The sequence below is a fragment of the Phoxinus phoxinus genome, assembly GCF_949152265.1.
Source record: "Phoxinus phoxinus genome assembly, chromosome: 25".
In the NCBI taxonomy this organism is placed as follows: Eukaryota; Metazoa; Chordata; class Actinopteri; order Cypriniformes; family Leuciscidae; genus Phoxinus; species Phoxinus phoxinus.
The window spans coordinates 17,838,595-17,857,843 of NC_136900.1; the positions used below are offsets into that span (position 1 = coordinate 17,838,595).

The 19,249-nt window shown below is 36.7% G+C and overlaps 1 protein-coding gene across 2 annotated transcripts in view; it reads right to left on the minus strand.

Annotated features, from left to right (window-relative positions):
- Nucleotides 1-19,249, minus strand: part of magi2b (membrane associated guanylate kinase, WW and PDZ domain containing 2b) — an 81,587-nt gene that overhangs the window by 47,366 nt on the left and 14,972 nt on the right. For both annotated transcript variants that reach the window (XM_079604611.1, XM_079604610.1), the window contains exon 2: nt 17,430-17,546. In XM_079604611.1, coding sequence (XP_079460737.1) covers nt 17,430-17,546 — 117 coding nt within the window. The remainder of the gene's footprint in view (nt 1-17,429; nt 17,547-19,249) is intronic.

A 19,249-nucleotide genomic window follows, 5' to 3' on the forward strand; every position in this document is an offset into this window, starting at 1 on the left:
CAACAACTGCATGCAGAAACCATATTTACAACAATGATTTTTGATATAGCAACAATAAATCTAAACCAAACACTCTTTCCCCAAACATATATTTATAAGAGAAAACTTGCACAACAACTATAAGCCCTGAAAGCCATGCACACGCTATAGTTAATTATTCAGAGTAAATGAGTGTAAATATAACTTTGAACTATTACTTTATTACATATATTTTTCAGCAATTTATGTAATATAAATACTTTATTAATTATGACTATTATAATACTAATATAATAATATAATAAACATACTAATATAATATAAATAATAAAATAAAATAATATACTACTACATGATATTATAATAAATATTTATATTAATGTATTATTATTATATGCATATTATATATAAACACATTGTGTGTGTGTGTGTGATTAATTAAATCGTTTTAACAAATCATTCAATATGAATACTTAATTAGTACTAGGTATTACTATTATATTATAACATTTATTATTGTTTACTAATTATGTATATATTGTTTTAATACATTTACATATTGTTTTGTTTGAACTAATTGTTCATTTAATATAAATACTCAGAGATGTAATTATTACTAATTATTGTACTATCATCACCTGTTGAATAATAAAGATGGCATTTTCAAAAATTATATAAAAAAAAATCCTGATTATTTTGGAACTGAACTCTGAAAGGAGAATACTAATAATTGAATTTTTAATGACAAAATGTGTGATTAAAATATTCACTGTGTAAATATACAAACATGTTAAACTGCAGCCACTAAAATGCAAGAACTTGGATTTATTATTTTTAATATACTACTTTTTTTTACTATTTATAAAAGACTTTTGCCATGATATACATCTATATACAAGATTGACTCAACCAATGCCGTGAGTTTGGGAGGGCGGGGCTAAAATGTCACTTCCTTGCAAATAAATGTGTTAGTAGCTAATTTGAATGAACAACAGACCAAACATCAAAGCAAGGATAAAATTAAATAAAGTACTGCCGCACCAAACAGAAGAGAGATTTGAAAAGCTCTCAAGTTCAAGAAGGTGTAAAAGGTAAGCTGGCAAACTAATGAAAGACTCAAGTGTTCAAATATATTTTTCAGTCATCACAAATGACTCTCTGGGGGTTGAAGTTGGATGAAGGCTGACACCGAGGCTCTGCCCTTATATACCATCTGTGAATGCGTTTGAGGGGTTGATGAGAGCCGGGGCTGAAGGGCTGAAATTTGCCTGTAATGGCCTGCAGCCTCACTGACACTCGTGACGGGGGGATCGTGTTCCCTCTAATCTGCGGTCAGTCCAACCTTGAAGCCCAGTGCTGCTCTGTGCGCTGAATCGCTAATGTTTCAATGGAGGTAAACAGCTCTCAGGGTGAGTAGAGGTGAAGGGATATGTGAGATACGGTGCCCTGAAGTGAACGAGCCTATATCGGACGACCCAGGGGATACGATACGGCCAGAAAACACGAGGCATTGCGTTTTTGAACATGATGCAGGAAACGGCCCTTCAATCATGGCTATACATTGCCGTGCTTCTTCTGAGTGATTGAATCAATGATTCATCACATCGTAGGTGAACCGTAATGGATTGAATGCCATTAAATGTCTTCGGAAACCAAGGCAAATAAGGTGATCCTTCACTTGAAGGAGGAAACATATATTTGACTGGAAAAACTCCCAATGAAGAAGCCACAAAAATAGTATAATCATTATAAAATTATATTTTACATAGCTTTAGCTCTTCAAAATAAGTTTATCAATTTCCACTTTAGTGGAAGTTATACAAGATTCAACACATTTTTTAAGTCAGTTTAATGCAATTTAAGTTGAAATGACTTAAACATCCAAGTTAAATTTAAGGCAGCGACTTTTTTTTACAGTATATATATATATATATATATATATATATATATATATATATATATATATATATATATATATATATAAATTAATTGTATGAACAATCACTGTAGTAACTGGTATTTAATGCATCCAGTGAAAAAAGGCATATATATTTTAAAAAAAATGTATCCTGGGATTTTAAGATTCAATTGCATCAAGCGAAAATAATTAATCGGATAATCAATACATTTCCTCAACCCAAAATTATTGACCCCTGCAAACCAAAGTTAAATGCCCTTTTTATTAGCTTTCACGTCCATCAGCACCGTCTTGTATAACTGATCTCCTCATGTCTCATGTGCTGACCTGTGAGAGAAGCGCTTGAAGGGGGGCAGGAAACAGAACGCTTTAGGAATATATTTGCGTCAGAGAAACAGTTCAACCTAGGTCTTTAAAACGGAGGGTCAGATGAGGCGGCGAGCTACTAACTGTGACTAACACTGTCTTACTTTAAAGCATTTCGTGCTGATGATGCTGCACTGCAAAAAAACCCTTGTTCTTAATCAGTATTTTTGTCTTGGTCTCCAGTGGGGGAAAGAAAATCACAGATCAATTAAGTAAAGACTTAATTAAAGACCCTGATATACTCCTGGCAAAGTTCATTTTCATTCATCCTTAGTGTAAAAAGAAGTTTGAAATGCATGACCAGCGGTTTACTGTTAGCGAACAGCGGCGACGCTGAGAGCGACGTTTAGATGAATATGTAAATGAGCTTTCCTCTCGAAAAATAAATAAACAACAAAAATGACAGCGATGAGAAAACAGCAGTTAAGAAAACATTTGCTAAGTGGATATTTTTGCAATTCAGCACTCCAGTAAAGTCACGTCACGTTTATTTATACAGCACTTTATACAACAGATTGCTTTAAAGCAGCAGCTTTACAGGATTAAATATTAAATAAAAAACAGTGTCAGTGTCTTTTCAATTAAAATTACAGCTTCAGTTTTTACTATAAAGCGACTCTCCGGTGCATTCATGTATTTACTCGTGGACGTCTGACCTCAACAGACTGAACAGAAGAAATGAACCGGAGAAGATTTACACGTCAAGGAAGGCGGAGCCTCAGAGCACACCTACCTATTACATCATCACCACAGACCAATGGTAGTGCACAGGTGTTTAAAGGATTAGTTCACTTTTAAAGTGAAAATTCTGTCATCATATACTCACCCTTAAGTTGTTTCAAACCTGTATGAATTTCTTTCCTCTGCTGAACACAAAGGAAGATATTAAGAAGAATGTCGGTAACCAGACAGTTTTTGGTTCCCAATGACTGCCATAGTATGAAAAAAATATACTATGGCAGTCATTGGGAACCAAAAACTGTCTGGTTACCGACATTCTTCTTAATATCTTCCTTTGTGTTCAGCAGAGGAAAGAAATTCATACAGGTTTGAAACAACTTAAGGGTGAGTATATGATGACAGAATTTTCACTTTAAAAGTGAACTAATCCTTTAACAGACGAAAGTTCGCTTTGGCAAGCTGTCTCGAACTCCTGAAAAACAAACTCCAAACTTTGCTTTGGCCTGATTTTTTGCGATAATCTTATTTTTTTAAATCGTAAAGCGGTCCTATTATCCTATTATATAGTGTGCAATGTTTCTGTTTGAGAATAAAAAAGATCTGCAAGGTTACAAAGCTCAAAGCTCCACTCCAAATGGAGATATTTTATTTAAATAGAATCCACTTTCCAAAAACTACAACAAATGGCTTTTTGGACTACAACGCGATTTTTCAGGGCTTTATGAAGTCATAATGTTTCTCATTTAAATAATACCCGCCCACGGAATACGCAAAAAAAAACAAAAAAAAAAAAAACCCACAAGGCCTGGTTGAGCTGCTGCTATGTCAAAGAGATGCTGTTTTTTTCCACAACTTTTTAGTTTTACCTTCCTAAGGCTGACGAACTTAGTGGTTCAAATTTACTTTTAACAATGTTCCTGAACATTATAATCCCAACGTTTATCTGTACAAACAAAAGCTACACACAAAAGCTTCTCCTGAAATGGAGCAGTTTCCTCTTTGTCAGGACAATCTGTTGTTTGAGGATCGTAACTTGTGTGTGTGAAAGTGTGTCTTACTATTTGTAGTTGAGTTTTATGTTGTTGCTACTTGCTACGCTCGCCTGCTAGCCAACATTAGTGTTGAGTTAGTGTTTACTGTAGCTTTTCATGTTTTGTGATTGGTTACTGTTTGTATAACTATAGTTTTCTGACAAATATCATGATTAAATGGAGGATAACATCATACCTATAATGTATAAGAAAAACATACAACTCTGAAACGTCCTGTGAAATCAGTGCTTGCAAAGTCCGTGAATGAAATTCTCTTGTTTGTTAACAATAACTTTGTCAGGGTCTGAATCGGGCCCGAATTGGATTGAAATTACCGCCATCCATATTTACACTAGAGCAGAACTCGCAGTTACATGTCATTTCCTGAACACACGCTAAGCGCTGCCAATCACAACACATTGGGCCAGCTAACCAATCACAGCACATTTTGTATTTCGGAAGGAGGGGCTTCATCGAAACCGGAACTAAACTACGTGTTCGGGACCAACTGGGGAGAGAGGAGCTGTTTTTTGAACAATCAAGCATGAAACCATATTCTAGTACACCCCAAAAACAAAATCAAGACTTCGTAAAAGGGTATAATAGGAACCCTTTATAGCGAAGTCGAAGAGCGACATTTCAAACAAAGATGACGCCATTTTGAACAAAAAATACATTGTTTTTGTTCGAAATTATGTCATTTTTGTTTGAAATGTCATTCTTCGATTTCACTGTAAAAAAAAAATGTTTAAATACAATTTTAACAAAATATATGTTAAAACATAAGGTCGTGTATAAATACATATGCACACAGCAACATTATGTATTAACAAATAAATCCTAAATAATGTTTCTTGAGCAGAAAATCAGCATTTTAGAATGATTTCTGAAGGATCATGTGACACTGAACCCCGAGTAATAATGCGGAAAATGCAGCTTTGCATCGCAGGAATAAATTACATTTTCAAATAAAAAAAAAATAAAAAAAGTTAAATTGTAATAATATTTCAAAATATTAATGTTTTTATCTGGCATATACATTTTTAATAAATGTATATACTCTCTCTCTCTCTTTTTTTTAAATATAATTAATATATATATATATATATACATGAATTATTGTATTGACACAAATATAATCAACTGGCTGCCCCTAATTTAGATATTTTTACCATAAAACAAAAATGATTGTTTTGCAGTGTGCCTTAACCAATGGCTTGTATTTGTCAGTAACAAGCTACACTGGCATATTATTTCAAAACTGACATCACTAGTGCACACACAAAAACTCAGATTTCTTTCAAACCCCATTCTATTTCACCTTTTATTCACCTCTCGTGCAACACAAGAATTTATAGTCTCCATCTCATATACGTTTGAAAAGGCGTAAATAATCCCAAACCTCAATGCCTTCATTTTGATTTATGCCTCGGCTGACCAGATCCAGCACCAGTGTCTATTGGCTGTATCGCAGAGTCCCATCACTAACTGAGTGCACTGCCTGCCTGCCATGAAGGATGAGGAGACTCATACATCAGGATGACGTCGGAGAGAGAGAGTCCCTGGTGGATTGAAAGGACATTTAAGAGTTTCATTCTGTATACCCAACACAGCCAACAAACCAGCATGGTTCTGACGGCCTCACTCGAGTTTGCATCGAAGAGCACTCGCGTGGACTCAGATTATATCATTCTTTCAATGTTTAGGATGTCGCACCGTAACGCGATGCTTTATTACCTTGATTTCCCACATATGTATAAAGCGGCTCCTGTGACGACAGCTCGAAATGCTCTCAGTGTCTCAACAGTGAGTCATCTCATCTGTAAACAGCACGGATGTTATGCAATCGACTTTTGCCGGAAGCTGGAATCTCTGCAAACTTGAAAGTGGGCAAACAGGGCTTTTTTTGTTGTTGTTGTTGTTGCTAAGAAAATCCAACAAACTCCAGAAGTGCAGTGGGAGGGCTTCCGTTAAACCCGTTTAAGCGACACAGTAGCAGAACTACAACAGCAGGCTCACGACACAAAGCCATGTAACTGAGTCTATACAGAAAATAAAGTGATTCTACATTGAGTATTTTTCTTTTAAAATGCCCATAAAACATTTATCTAGAGTCGCCATTAAGAACTATTACAAACCTGAGTGGTCATCATGAAATTTAATTTACATGATGAGAGGAATCACATTGGCATGATGGCATCCAAATGATAATTATTCTACATATACAGATATGGAGAAGATGACTGGAAGTGCCACTTCAACATAAAACAAAAGAATAAATTAATTCAAACATAAAAAGGTAAATACATAAATGGACAAATTAATAGACATAAAAAAAAGTTAAATTTAACAATAAAAAAGTAATAACTACATAGGTATTTTAAACTATTTAATTCATGTTTTATTTGTTTGTTTTAAGATTATTTATTTATTTATTTTTAAATGGATAAATAACAAATTTGTTAATTTGCAAAAAAAGGGATTTATTTACAAAAAATGTTGTTTGAAATTTGTTCATTAAATCATATTTTAAATTCGAGTTAATATAACAATAAAACACTTAAAAATACATAAATGTGTATTTCACTACATGTTAAGAAATATTTTATTTAATTAACCAAACATCAATAGACATTTAAACAAGTTTGTTTTAAAATGTAGCTAAATATCACAATAAAATTAATATAGCTGCAAGCAGCGATTACGGGCCCAAGCCGGTGGCACCGCCACCCCGGTGCCTTTAGTTGCAACTAAAGGCACCAAGGTGGCGGTGCCACCGGCTTGGGCCCTCCATCGCTGCTTGCAGCTATATTTATATATATATATATATATATATATATATATATATATATATATATATATATGTATATATATATATATATATATATATATATATATATATATATATATATATATATATATATATAAACCGCCACCCCGGTGCCTTTAGGGTTCCTGTGCACGACGGGCAATAATGTAACTCCGCTTTGACTGTCGAGAAGAAGTCTGCTTTAGAGCTTGCATCAGTGTGGGTTTTGCAAAAGTGCGCATTGAGGGCACATATAAGAATTTTTTATATATATATATATATATATATTAGTGTTGTCAAAAGACTCGGTACTTCGGTACCATTTCGGTACTAAAAAAATTAAATGGTAACGGTACCAGCTTTTCTTAAGTACCGGTGTAAATTCATCATTTCATAAATTAGTTTCCTCGCCACGGCCAAAACGTTCGAGATATCAAAAATCCGTCCGCAATTTAGCATCCTATTCTAGCATGATTCACCTTGATTTACCATGTTATAGGATGATTTACCATGATATACCACATTCTAGAATGATTTACCTGGATTCTAGCATGATTTACCTTATTTACTATGATTTTCCATGTTTCTAGCTTTAATAACCATGATTTACCACGTTGCTAGTAATTATGTGAAGCATCAGAACAAATGAAGTGATAAACTGACAAAATATGATTGTGTTATAATAGTAATTGTTATATAAGGGATTTTTTTAGTGTCTAAATAAATGAATGCAAAAGCACATGTGAAAAGACTATTAATAAGTAGAATGTCCAGCAGAGGGCAGTAGAAGACCACTTATTGACTCACTTTCATTTTACAAGTCTTGATGTTAACCAGTATTTTGCACCAAAGCAAACCAGTTTTTGCATGTTAACTCCATTATGCATGCTTACACACATTACACGTCCATCATAATAACAAATATATAGCTTTAAGCATTTGTTTGTTAGCCAATGCTGAAAGCTGATAAAAAAAGATTACAAATATAATCCTGCTGCTCTCTCTAGTGGACGACAGTGTTATTACAGCCTCCATCTTACAGTTGAAGTGAATGAATGAATGGAAATTTGGTTTCTCACATATATTTTGGGAACGAGAGAGCGAAAAAATCTGAAACTCGGAGCTTAGATAGTGCTCGAGGTGCCCTGTGTAATGAGACCATCCCAGTGTTGGTGGGCGATTGGGGCCGGGAGTTATTCCCGTTCAAATGCAAACATTTTTTGGCTTATATCTCGGGAATGCCCAGGCCAAATCGCACCAAAATCGAATCGAAGCTAGGTGAGGACAGGCCCTTTCCAACAAGCTATTCCACAAGGATCGGGGTGGTCTGGTTCGGGAGTTACAGCCGATCAAAGGTCGGAGGTCTCGTGATTTTGCGATCGCCGGGGGGGGGGGCGTTCCCGAGCTCCGCGACAATATATTTCGATCAAGAGCCTGGAGAGGACCTTACCATCAAAATTTGAGCGCGCAACGACTTTCCGTTTTCGAGTTATGAGTGAATTTGTACTTGGGGGTGGGGGGGGCGTGGCCACCGTTATACTTTCGCTTTCAGGCTTCCCATTTCTCAGTGTGACACAATTGTCAATAGTAATACAACAATAGATGAATTTTGATCAAATGTCATTGTAAATGTTAAAATACTGATTTTATAAAGTCTAAATATGAATTATATAACAGTATTAGGGAGTAGTATGATGAAGAGACAGCAGGGGGCAGTATAATACCACTTATTGGCTCTATCATTTTAACAAATCCCTCACACCCCAAAAACACTAACAGAGGGAGGGGGGGAGAAAATCCTCCACAAGTCCACATTCAAACAAAAATATCTGACTTCCTGTTGGTCGGAGCTAATGAGTGTAAATTAGAAAGTTGTCCGGATCGAAGAGAAGAATATACGTACCGAGTTTGGTTACTGTAGGTAAAACTAATACCCCATTTTTGACTAAAGGTGGCGCTACTGAGCCCCTTACCACACCCGTTTCTGAAACTTCGCACAAGTGTACTAGGCAATAAATGTGATATGCATGTTGAGTTTCATGCAATTTGAAGCATGTTAAGAGCCTCAAATGCATCCAAAAAGAATATAAAAGTTTAAAGCGTTGCCATGGCGACAGTATTAAAGATATCAATAATCCTTTCACAGGTCTACATCTGCCGTGTGTTTACATTATACAGATGAAGTTTGAAGCAAATCGGGTAAAAATAAGAGGGTGAATTCAAACCATTTTGAAAGTGAAACACTTCCTGCTGCCAGTTGGTGGCGCTATAACTTTGACTCACAATAGTCACATCCATGTGATCGGCCTCTTACAGCGAACACACTGCTGAAGTTTCATCAAGATCAATTAATGTATGAGGATGTTATAACACACTTCCTGTTTCCAATATTCGCCATAAATTCGTTTCCTCGCCACGGCCAAACCGTTCGAGATATCAAAAATCCCCTCGCAACTTTTCATCCTCAATGTCTTGACTTCATGCTGACCGAGTTTCGTGGCGATTGGTTGAATCGTCTAGGAGGAGTATTTTAAATTCCATTGAATGCGTTTTTCTAACTACCCCAAATAGCCGACTTCCTGTTGGGCTGGGGTAAAAAGTCAGAGCAAGAAGGATATATGAACCGATGAGATCTATAAGTGTACCGAGTTTCATATTATTTCACGCAAGCGTGTTTGATTTATGGACCAAGTTTTCGGACCCCGTTCCAGGGGGCGCTGTCGAGCCCCCCTGCCACGCCCGGGTACCAGCTTCAGTCCGGCTCTAATGGCCGCAGGTTCTGACCCGTGTGCAAAGTTTCAAGAGTTTTTGAGTATGTTAAGGGCCCCAAAAGCCCCCAAACCCTTGAAGAACAATAATAATAATAATCCTTTGGAAAACAATAGGGCCTTCGCCCTTTCAGGGCTTGGGCCCTAATAAATTATAATTTGTTTATTAAAATTGACAAAGTAAAACAATATTTCATGCTTTATTTACTTGGCATTTTAATTAATTATTTATTCAATATATATATTTTTTATTTAACATAACTATTTATTTATTTAACTACTACACATTAGACGCATTTTAAAGTATTTAATTCATGTTTTATTTGTTAATATAAAATATTTCACAAACATTTAAAATGGTTTAAATAGACATACAAATAAATAGACATATTTCATGTTTTATTTATTTGTAAATTTAAAAATGTTTATTTATTGTTAAAATTAAGTACATTTAAATAAACCGTTTTAAATGTATTAATTTGTGAGAGATATTTATCTATAGTTTGAATTATATATAACATTTATTCATATTTAAATTTGCAGTTAATTATAACTACATAAACAGTTAAACAATTTTAATTTGTGAAAAAGTGAGTATTTATTTAGATTTTTATTTGAATTGTTAAATTGTTTGATTCCTACAGTACATCTTATTTTTAAATGGCACTCCTAGTCCTACATAAACCCAAACATGTATGTATAAACTGCTTAAATCAGTAAAGATTCAGTCTGACATCATTTATCGAACAATAAGTGCCTAATCCGCTTAAATTCACTATTGCATATTGCATAAAAGCCATTACTGCAAAATACTGTGTACTGTCTGTGTACAACATTATTATTTTTTCTAGTTCAGCGCAGATTCAATCTTCATTTTGCAATGCGAAGAATAAAGATTGATTGTTTGATTGGTCAGCTCCCTCAAACATCAAAGGACATCAGGCAGTAATGATACTCCGATTGCTACAATCACTCTTCCAGGATTAGCCGTGCAAACCAGACTGTCAATCAAACAGCTGGAGTCCATGAGCACATCAAAGCCGATCTGAGGAAACCGGCGGCAGGGGCAGAAAACAGCTTAAGATGCTCTGTCATCCATTTTTTAGTACAACACGTTAAATAAACTCAGGCATGCCATGAACAGAATAATCAATATGACACACCAACAGAAGATCTCTCCCATATTGGGATGATGCATAATCTGATGCTGTGGCACTTCAGGAAAAACTGGATTGGGTTGAATTAAAGATAGGATGCATGATTCAAGTATATTGCATTTTGCTATTGAGATAACGGGAAAATGTCCCAATTATCCGGAATCATATAGGAATATATATATATATATATATATATATATATACACACACACACACGAGTAACAAATACCACACGAGTAACAAAGGTAATATCACACGAGTGCTGCTTTTGTCCTGAATACCACGAGCACAAATGTGAAATTGATTTAATACAACAGTTCAATAAATAAAAAGTTAATATTGTGTAGACAATATTGTCTGTTAATATTGTGTAGACACAATATTGTCTGTTTTTGCTCAATTTTGTCAGTGAAAATATTACTTATAAAGCCACAGAACTGTTGTGCACCTTCAAGCGACACTCAACAGTGTTTCATTACTGAATGAATCCACATTTTGAACGAATCAAGCGAACCAATGATTCAATGGCCCATTCATAAAGAGAGCCATTTACTTCATTCCTGAATGAATCAGCCATTTGAACGAATCTAATGAATCAATGACTCAATGTATCAGTGACATACTCAACTAGACATTTACCGCACACTGGACCATGTTGTTTTAGTCTAGCCTCAAAAAAGGCGAACAACCTCACACCAGTCTTCTTTACTCTAACGATTTCCACAATCTGCAATTCACACTAATTGTCGAATCAAAACTGTTTTCAAGAAATCAAATCAGTGATCTGGAGCCGTGTACCCTAACGAGTGCGGTTGTTTTGTGTGCTTAGGTTTATTAAGCGAAGAAGAACCTCAAACAAAAGCTTGTGTGAAGGTCTGAGCAGATCCACAATCCACCATTCAAGTCCCAGATGAAACTATTGATCGGTTGAGATTCTTTCACCACACTCATCTTTAAATCCGCCTCTGACGTTCACAAGAAACGTCCACTTATGCTCGGAATCGGTCTAAATGAGGCCAGTTGATGGTAAAAGGATGATTAAAAGCATTTAGACAGTCAAAATTGATGCAATGATTCAGGAATGGATGACTCAGATGTCCCGCATGTTCAGTTTATGAAGCTTTGAAGAGCTCACGGTTGGATAGAGCACACCTCACGGTTTCACTCAGTGGTCTGGTGTGTGTTGTCTGCGCAATTACCTGTGTGTGCAAGCACATGAAGCAGTGCCTTGAGGTGCGACAGTGATCCCATTATCATCTTCAGTTCACAAACTACAGTTTTGAAAAAGTTCAAAATGCAGCTTGAACTTGCAATGCCCAGTTTCCTCCCATCGCTGATTAAACAACAGGTTTGTCTCTGTGATCAGGAGATGCCAATTTTTTAGTCTCAAGTGTCTCCCAGTGGGATCTACAGGCCCATATTTTGTCCACTTGACAGTTCAGCAATGCACATCTGCAGAATGTATAATGAGTCTCTATGCATTGCTATATAACTCTCCACTAAAGAACAGCAACTCCTAAAGAGTCTTTCAGGCACTTTGAGGCACTACAATCAAAATGTTTTTTTTAGGAAAGTTAGTGCAAACAGAGTCAAAAAACGAAGGCTGAATTTTAAGCTTATCATTATGACAGTTGATCTACAATGCGTAGTGTTCACTGCATTTAAAAACAATGTCACGAATCACGATGCATGTGGAAGAGCATGTATAAGGAAATATAGAAAACCCGTCAAAATAACCTGTTACAGTCACAAAAATGCCTGTTCGTCCCCCATCGATGCACTTCACAAACAGCTAACTGTCTAAAATGATTATATATCATTGGTTGATGGCTGACAGATACTAATGGGGTTCTGCTAAGCAGTAGGCGCGCGCTACCAGCAGGACGCAACAATTGCATTTGGCTGGATGTAGAAGATACGAGGTGGGGGTTAGAGAACGAATATGAAAGTCTAATTGTACAATACATGGCTTTATGGCTTCGACTGCCCTGCGGAAGGACGGGCCCTTTCGTGATGCGTTCTGTCGTCCGCTCATCAAAGTGACAGACGTGATCCGACAGTGCCACAGCCTCGAGTGAGACTAAAGCATGATTTTGCACTGTCACTGTTTGGTTGGTGGAAATAACAGCTGATGCGGAAGAGAAAAAGTGAAACACTAGAGAATCTGAGAGCGGAGGGGGGGTCGTTGACTATTGTCATATGTTGTGTGAAATTACAAGTGACCAAACCAGCATTCCCTTGAGCTCTAATATAAGGGTTTTCAATTTCCCATTGATTAATCCAATAGGGGAATAAATCAGAGAGGAAAAAGAGTGTGTTGTGAAAAATATTTACTGAATAGCCTGCAGTTTACACTGTATCGCACCTATTATTTGTTAAAAATGGCATTTCAAACAGTAGTATGCTACACTGTTGTCACATGACTTCCTCAGGATGCATGCGAGTGACTTCCAGTCCTCACTTTGGAAATAAAATTGTTTATTTTGCATTTTTAATTCAATTTGGTTTCTAAATGTCTTAAAGGGGTGGTTGATTATGAGTTCACTTTTCTAACTTTAGTTGGTGTGTAATGTTGCTGTTTGAGCATAAACAACATCTGCAAAGTTACAACACTCAAAGTTAAAGGCAAAGGGAGACATTTGGTTTTAAAGAAATTGCTTTTTAAAGGACTACAACAAACGGCTTGTAGGGACTACATTACATTCCTCCCAGGTTAGTGACATCACTAACGCTAGAATTTACATAAACCCCGCCCCCGATTTATAGATTATCAAGACAGAATATGCTAATCAATGACTAGAAGATAACTACACAAACTACATAAATTCATTAACCATTCAGAAATGTTCTGAAAGGCTAACACCGTGTCCTAACTACACGCGACGCCGCGACACGATAAAAGGTATCTTCTTTTCTATGTTATTGTTAATCAGAGTTTCTGTCCTAACCAGCCGCGACAGAGACACGCGACGATTCTATTTTAGAAACGGGTTTTATTTTTCTCCGATGTCGCGCAGGAACAACAAACACAAAGTGTGGGAATGATAATCTCAGGTCCTGTTTATGTGCTTTATTTAATGTTAAAAGCTTGTAATGTGCCTTTGAATATCATTTAGTGCTTCTAGCTTTGTAGCTGTAAAAGCAACAATGGATAATTCACCTCATATCTTGAAATTAAACAAATGAAAACAAGAACGTTCAAACTGTTAAGAAACAAGTGTATTATTTGACAAAGATTGTTTTAGTAACTCAGTATTTGAATACTGTTTTAAATGGTGTAGTATTTGTGAATTTGATTATGTCGCCCACTTATCCATTTTCTTGCGATTGCTCACCCTCAAAAAGTGACAATTTTAACATGCTATATAAAAATATCTGTGGGGTATTTTGAGCTAAAACTTTACACACACACACACACTATGGGGACATCAAAGACTTATTTTACACCTTGTGAAAAGGGCATTATACCACCCCTTTAACTTTTGACACTACAATCAAACAATAACTAATATATGGTAAAACTTTAAAGATGCAGTGTGTGAAACTCGAATAAGAAGCTACGGTGGCCGATGTAACCGGCAGCACATTTCTCCCCACATAGCAAACTCTGTAGCGCTGTTTGTGCGCTGTCGGCTACGGTAGAAACATGACGTCACAATATCTCCTTCATTTAAGGGGATGCCCGCGCATATGTAGATATAAATGACTCATTCTAAGGTAATAAAAACATAACGGTTTATTAAGTAAGGTCTTTATACATCACTGAAAACATAGTTAAGGATCTTATATTGCATTTCTGTCAATAGATCCTCAGAAATAATACACATTGCACCTTTAAGGAATAATATCGTAATATTTTAGTCATGAAACACATTTCTCTAGTCAACGCACAAATAAAAAGCTAAATATTTGCAGAGAATTTCAAATAAAAATTGTGCATCAATGTAATTAATTTTGAATAAAGCACACATTTATATACACCAAAATTGTTATAAATTAATTGTATTATATATATGATAATATGGATGGATGGATGGACATTTTGCATTCTCTACACAGTATACAGTACATATGACTAGTTGAGTATTAGGTCTAAAGTAAGCCATGATTAGGCTAGTATTAGGTTTGTCTCTCTCTGATCGGATGGGGACGTTTACATAATACGCACTGCTGCATTTTTAAAAGTTGGTTTATTTTTAGCATCTTAATAAAATGTTTAAAAAAAAACAGCGCAAGACGCGATACAACATCCAAAAGCAGTTGTGCAAAATAATGGTCTAACAGTTTAAGCAAAGTCTAAAATCTAAATTAAAAACATATTTAAACATTTTGCAGACATCATTTCACACAGACAAGCACACTTGTCATGAATAGTAAACGGCAAAGACTGTTCTATAAACCCAGTTATGAAATTATTGAGCGTGTGTGTGGCAACTAATAGTGACAGTGAAGAGACTTGTGAAATGAGCCATGTCAATGCAGAGATCTCCAGCTGAGAGTGAAGTTACACATCAGATATCCAATGTACTGTAGTTACACCTTGTGTGGCATGACCAGCAGGACTCGATTCTGAATGGCCCGAAACAAGCATGTGAACACAAACGCTTCTAGCAACACAAACCCAAACTGATGCATCATTTCATCCCGAAATCAGTCCACAAATTCAGTGCATAACCCAAACGCATGTTGCATTCTCAGCACAATAGTAGTGGGTATTGGCACATCCGATTCAATGCCCAAGACATTGTATAGCGTGAAAAATTAAGGTCAGTAAATAAAAATGACAAGCAACTGATTTCCAAAGAGCTGGAAAACTAACCATGAAGAACACTTTTCTGCACCGAAACAAAAATCTATCCCCATTTTAAACCCCCATGTAGTCTAATAATATCCCGACGGCACCCATTTCTTACTTCTTCTACAATCAAACTCTATCTGGCATGTTTTTAATAAAGCAACGCTTTCACATTCAGTTACCCAGGTCATGTTCTAACTCTCCTCCTCTGTTTTAACATTCACGAGACAAATGAACAGTTTAACATCGCTTTATCTCGTCTTGTCTCTTCCAATTCAGCCTCCAAAACATCTCATAGCAAGCTGTTCAGTTACACTAATGACTCTCAGTATGGGAGAAATAGCTCCAGAAATACACGCTCATGACTGCGCTGCACAGGCATAAATCAAAGGCATCATTTCATCCAGCCGGTTGGTGATTGTGATGTGTTTGTGCACCACTATGGAGGGGGAGGGGGAAACATCAGCAGGCCAGCCTGGAGAGGAAATGGTGGTTGCCTTGGAAACCCAAGGCTGAGGAAGAGAGGGAGCGAGAGAGAGAAAGAGAAAGACAGGAAGGAAAGGAAGAACAAGTGAAGAGGGTGAAGAGAGTTGACCGAAGCGTCGTTGTTTCGCAATTTGTTTTTGTTTTGATTTGAGGAAAAGAAGACGAGCTATGTGAAAATCTGTATCTCTCTCTATACACACCACACACACACACATACATATATACATGCATACATATTAACAATGACAATGAGTCTTTTATGTTCAAATGCAACAACTAGCCATAATAACTAACTTCAAATAGGCAGCTAACTAACATTAGCAACTGCTGCCTAGCTTGCCTCCGCTAGCCGGCAGAAAATCACAACCTTGCCTGTCGCAATATCTTGATATCTATCAAGATTTGGGACTGACAGCATCAATCCAGTTCAAATGTGTGGACTAATAAGAGACGTAAGATAAATAATCCTAGCTAAGCTAGTAGACAAAGTGCATTTTGTAAGCATTGTACGTTTACTCCACAGACGTCTCAGTGCATTACTGTCAACACATTTCTGTTTGATTTACAAACTGAGGTACAAGTCAAATTTGTTACATGATTTCGAAACACTGCTAACATTCCTGTCATTTACCTCAAACTGGAGACTAGTGCTTTCCACAAAATTAAAATTTTTCTCAGTACGTCTGACTGAGTGAAAAAATACATTCAAAGTGCTTTAAACCAAAATAAGCCATATTGGTTCTTTCTATCTGGTTGCATCATACATTCATTGAGATGGTACCCAGACATATCAGGGAGGGTTTGTCTCCATGTCTCTCATATAACACCCCACACAACAATAACAACTTCCTCAATATTGCCGGTTGGCTCATTTTAGCTGCAAGTACCTTTCCTCACAGATCTCTTGGCAGGTTTGGAGAGCCACCAGGAAATAAACACAAGCAAACAGTTCAGTCAAAAGTACCCCACTAACAAAAGCTCCATTAATATATAATCAGACCAGGAGAATGTTTTACAAGTAAAATATCACCTAAAATACAAAAAAGGACACTTCCTATGTCCTGACTAGGCACAATGTGACAAGCAATTTTTCTTTCCACACTAAATACAAAACTGCATAAAAGTTTAATGCATAGTCATGAAGTGCAGAATTTTGGACCGGTGAGACTTCATAATGGGCGACAGAAAAAGAAACCAAAAGATCATCAAAATGCCCTGCCGCTTGTCAACTGTTGCGGTCAAATGGCAAAGACAGCTTTTTTGGGTTGTAACTCATCTTACTATTATTGCATCACACCTGGTTCAGACATTCTGGAATAGGATCCTCATCAGGTTCATCAGGACATAGTTTTTTATGGATATGAAAAAGAGCAATGCTAAGAAACCCAGACTATTTGGCAAGAGTTAAAATGGACTCTCAAAATGTATGGATCACTCACACGGCACAGTCCGGAGGTAGAGGTTGTCACGTATGATTTGCTGAAGCTCGTGGTCCACTGAACCTTTCTGGAACCGTAGGTTGAGATAATGGCGGAGATCTTTATCTACAACACCTCCTGTAAAAGGTAAATAAAAAACACAAAGTAAATTAACGGGTAAATGCAGAACCTGAGATACCCCTAAAAAATATATTAATTTAAAGTGTGTAGCTCCCCCTCATAATTTTTTGGAGTTTGCCTCACAGGATGTACAGGCCTGTTGGTAAGGTAGGGTTAGGTAGCAAAAAATAAATAACACAATAAATTATATATATAGTGTCTACAATAGACAAAGTTGTTTGTTTGAATGTGAACTGGTATGTTTGAATGAGCAAAGTTCCACAAGGTTCACTCTTAGGTCCTTGCAAATTCTGTTTGTTTTCAAGCCCTTCAGACACTTCATGAAATCCCATATAGAGCATGTGTCACTTAGCATTAGCACGTCCCATTTGTTGAGTCTGAAGTTGTCACATTCATGCAGCTGACTTTTGTAGTTGGCTTCAATGGTTCAGTGACATTTAATATGCATAAATGTATTTAGCACAAAATGATTCCCCTAAAGATTCACTTTACTGATGCATCCGACAGTCTGTGTTGTCTGACTTGTGTTTATCACATAGCTAGTCATCCAAATGTACCCCAACAACATCTTAAGCAAGAGGCACTGAAGGACACCAAGGCAAATGGTGAAAATAAAAGGTTATTTGAGAACTTCTACCATTTCTCTAAGGTGAACAAAGGACAGAAAAATGACAAATCATGTCACGCTACTGTGCCTCAAGAGAGCCAGCAGATCTACCTTTTTTTTCCTGCTCCAATCATAACCTTGACCATTCGGCACAGCTGAGCATGGATACATTGGGATGCATGCTTGGAAATTCCAAAATCCAGCACACATTTGTGTGTGAAAAAAATCCTTTGAGAATATAAGCATCTGGCATGAACATGCACACCATTTCACAAGTTCAGAATACATTACATCTCATTGTCACCGGTTGACAAAGGCAAAAACCTGGTACTCCAAAATCCATTCATGGAAGATGTCTAAACTCGATTTCCCTTCTAACATCACCATAATTCCCATATAGCTAGAAGAATCATTATTGTCAAAAATTTCTATTAACAAATCTCTGCATGACATTGCATGAGTGGAAAACGGGGGGGTGAAAATGCAACAATCAAGCTTGCACAGCTGTTGCGGCGGAAAGGACACACCGGAATACCGTCACACCGTTCCAGGGAAATGACAAAAAAGAAACATCTCACAAGTAACATCTCTCCAGTCAGCAATCCTAAATAAATATCTCACTTGTCATCATCCATAATTATAATGGCTCTCTCCTCCCCCTCTTTCCAAAAAAACTACTGTATCCCAATCATAATTCCAGCGGTCCAGATGATGTGCTCCTCTGTCACTAGCTTGGATCTACTCACCCCTTCCAAAATCCTTTTTGCTATTCCCCTTTATGCATTCAATCCCATTTTTTAACTAGTCCTTTATATAATCAATGGATGCAGCAGTGATGGAGTCTCCCGTTCTGCAGCTAATTTAATCCAGAGGAGAGAGGGAACGCAGGAGGAGGAGAAGAGACGGAGTCGTCGACAGTCGGGAGACAACAGAGAGAGGGAAAAAAGGTTCTGCAAGAAGAGAGCCTATCACAATGAAGCCAGTATTCTCATTTGCTGGGTAGATAGTGAGGTCTGATATCGCCCTCTGTCCGCAAACAACAGTACTGCAGTGGTTGAGGGTGAGTGTGCGTGATACAGATGCTTTTGGACAC